General features: G+C 47.6%; 1 protein-coding gene across 1 annotated transcript; it reads left to right on the top strand.

Moving 5' to 3' along the window:
• Positions 1 to 556: 556 nt before the first annotated feature.
• LOC6591909 lies at positions 557 to 2773 on the top strand. Its single transcript, XM_002016830.2, has 5 exons — positions 557 to 705; positions 773 to 997; positions 1060 to 1234; positions 1644 to 2329; positions 2400 to 2773. The coding sequence occupies exons 1-5, from the start codon at positions 557 to 559 to the stop codon at positions 2626 to 2628; spliced, it is 1464 nt and encodes a 487-aa protein (XP_002016866.1). The 3' UTR covers positions 2629 to 2773.
• Positions 2774 to 3074: the final 301 nt, after the last annotated feature.

The following is a 3074-nucleotide window of genomic DNA, read 5'->3' on the forward strand; positions in this document are numbered from 1 at the left end:
GATTTCTGTGTGTCACCTGTTCTTCGGAAGTGTCTGGAAATCTTATATATATGGATATAAGTACCCATGCAAGCCATGCCTACATACAGGTATACACTCGAGCTCTGTTTGGGTGTGTGTGCATTTAAATCCTTATTGCGACACCTGCACAAAGCAAATACCAATTAAAGGCTTTTCACATGCAGCCCCACGTGAGTTCGTCTCTCCCTGGCGACCGCACTGCCAACAAACTGGTCTGGAAGCGAGCAGGATGGGGTGGTGGCAGTTGTGTGTGGTGTGGTGTGGTGTGGGGCAAGGAGCAGAGACCACACTCACATGCTATTAAGTTGCCACATCCCACCAACATCCACATCCACTCCCACACCCACTTCAACCCACACCTCAGGCACTCCAAACTGACAACAAACAAATTTAACCAACGAGTAGCTGACCGTGTCGTGCCAGACCAATTTATATGGCCGGGTCGGACAGTCGTCGTCCAGCCAGTCCGAAACGAAGGCCCAAGACCTTGCGATCGGCTTATTGAACGTCTCTGGGTCCAACAGCAGCAGCAGCCATGGCCCGGCAAATAGATGCGGCGGCCAATGGCCAGAAACATGGGCAGAGACACAGTTGGAGGGAGCTGGGTTGGATATTTGTAACCTACTTAAAGGATTACTGCGCCAATTGTACTCTGGCCGGTTTCTCCTACATTGCCAATTCCAGGTGAGTTTTATGTGTGGCACCTTTTCGTGTGTGGATACCCACCGAAATGAATCTTCCTCGATGGTAGGCTTCATCCAACGGAGCGCATCTTCTGGCTGATTTGTGTCGTACTCTCGGCCATGGGCTGTTACTATCTGATCGCCGACTACCAGCGCAGCTTTCCCATACGGGCCGTTAGCATTGTCTACGAGAGTTTGCCACCATTTTCCAACTGGAAATTTCCGACTGTCAGCGTGTGCGAAGTTGTCTACAAATACGATCTGGGACCCGAAGTGGAGGATTACGTAAGAAGGTAAACCGTAGATACCCTTGTTTGTGGTTCAGATATATTGCAAGTCTTGTTCCCAACGGTAGTTTGGGTGGCGACGTCGATGGAGATTATAACTTCGATGTGGAGACCCATGTCTCGTTCATTCTGTTTCCCCATCAATACCACGAAGGCACCATCAAGTCGCATTGTCAAACACCCGAAAACTGCGACGAATGCGCTACCTGTCCTAAGTCGGACTACCGCCAGTTGTTGACCAGGGTAAGTGAGAATTGAGTCATCAATCGAATGCTTAATGAGTGCTAAAACATGCAAAAGGGATCCATGAATTTATAATGAAGGCAGATCTGTAGATCCCTTGTAATTAACTAAAATGCGTGAGAATTTTGTTCATACAGCCTGAAAATATGAAGGCAGAAGAAATCTGAAGCCCAAAACTTATAGACACTGTTTGATTCATTGACAAAAAGGGAAAACACTAAATGAATAGTATTGAAAATTGTAGAAAGTAGAAAAATTAACAGTTTGTATCGTTTTATGATATTATTTATTTTGTTAGACTCTTTAAAAATTAAAAAAAAACACATTTTCGAAGCATAAGAACTGGCTCTTTCGTATTCCACTGAATATTCTTGTAACGCATACCAAATGTATCTTTTTTCATTCCCAGTTTGGGGCCAACTGTTCAGATGTGTTTATACAGTGCAAACTTTCGCATCGTGAGTTCGATTGTTGTCAATACTTTCTGCCCTTGATCACGCCCTTCGGCCGTTGCTATATGCTCAATTCGCTGCAGAACAACATACGTGGCTCAGAGCACTGGCTGCCCAACAGCCTGGAGCCCGGCACAGAGACGGCCTTGATGGAACTGCTCACCCATCGTCCGGTGCAGGTGAATCTGCTCAACGAGGAGGATATACCGCACACGGCCCTGGCTGCTGTTGGGGTGAGTGTCACGGATCCGGGCCAGCACAAGACCTTCCAGTTTCACATGGAGTTGATGAAGAACGATTTGGATGTACACGAGATAGAACCGAAGGCACGTAACTGCTACTTCCCCGAGGAGGTGTTGCCATTCAGTGTGTACAAGGCCTATAGCTTCAGTACCTGCATCACCGATTGCACGCGCCAGTTCCAGATGAAGATGTGCGGCTGTACTCCATATATGATGAATCCCTTTGCTGATCCGCGTTATCCGGACTGCGATCTGGCCGGATTCAACTGTTTGGAATCGCATTTCATGGTCAAACCGGACGCCAAGCTGCTGCTGGGGAAAAGTAATGGCAAGACCAACTGCGAGTGCCTGCCATCCTGCAACGAGGGCGATATCCGAGCTATTTACGAGTCGGTGTCCGAGTGAGTAACCATTTGTTGGATGCAATGGCGTTTAGTATGGTTAAAATTCCATTCTATTTCCTTCCCGTAGCTTTAATCGGAGCAGCACTGCTCGGAATATAACGCTCTCCATGCCGGCTCTGCCCACGGATCGGTATCGCCGGATGGCACTTCGCACACGGTTAGACGTTGTGGTGTCCACGGGCGGTATGCTGGGCCTCTTGCTTGGCGCCAGCATCCTCAGTGGCATCGAGTTTATCTACTATTTCACAGTGCGAGCGCTGAACAACGTGCTGCAGGCGCGCTCTCACCGTGCGTAATTGGTCGCCTGCCAGGGGCCGATTTAAATTATCTCGGCGATGTTCCCAAAAGCAGATACTCTGCCCAGATGGAAATACAGGCAGACAGATAAAGACAGAGATGGGGAAAAATCTGGAAGAAAGCAGAGTCTGGAATACACATTCGCTTGAGTTGGGTTATTCCTTGACCTGAGTCGCATGTGGCGTATGCGCAATTTAAAAATTTTATTAAATATTTGCTCGCCTCGGTCACTGCAATGCGCATTAAAAATGCAACCATGGCATGCAGTCAGAGGATGCCAAGGATACCAAGGATACCGAAAACGTGAATGCCACGAGCCAAGTGTGAAGCTGAAAATCAATGAAACTCACAATTTGCACAGTCAGCAAATGCCTCTTGGCGACAACGACAACTGCAATATACATATATCTCCTCGAGTATACTGTATGTATACTGTATGTATACT

This window comes from Drosophila persimilis, unplaced genomic scaffold, assembly GCF_003286085.1.
Source record: "Drosophila persimilis strain 14011-0111.01,24,50 unplaced genomic scaffold, DperRS2 tig00000000-arrow-pilon, whole genome shotgun sequence".
Taxonomy (NCBI): domain Eukaryota; kingdom Metazoa; phylum Arthropoda; class Insecta; order Diptera; family Drosophilidae; genus Drosophila; species Drosophila persimilis.

Coding starts and splice junctions, on each gene's coding strand:
- LOC6591909 (XM_002016830.2), top strand. CDS start 557: ATGGCCCGGCAAATAGATGCGGCGGCCAATGGCCAGAAACATGGGCAG. Junction 998..1,059: donor GTGGAGGATTACGTAAGAAG/GTAAACCGTAGA, acceptor TCCCAACGGTAG/TTTGGGTGGCGACGTCGATG. Junction 2,330..2,399: donor ATTTACGAGTCGGTGTCCGA/GTGAGTAACCAT, acceptor TCCTTCCCGTAG/CTTTAATCGGAGCAGCACTG.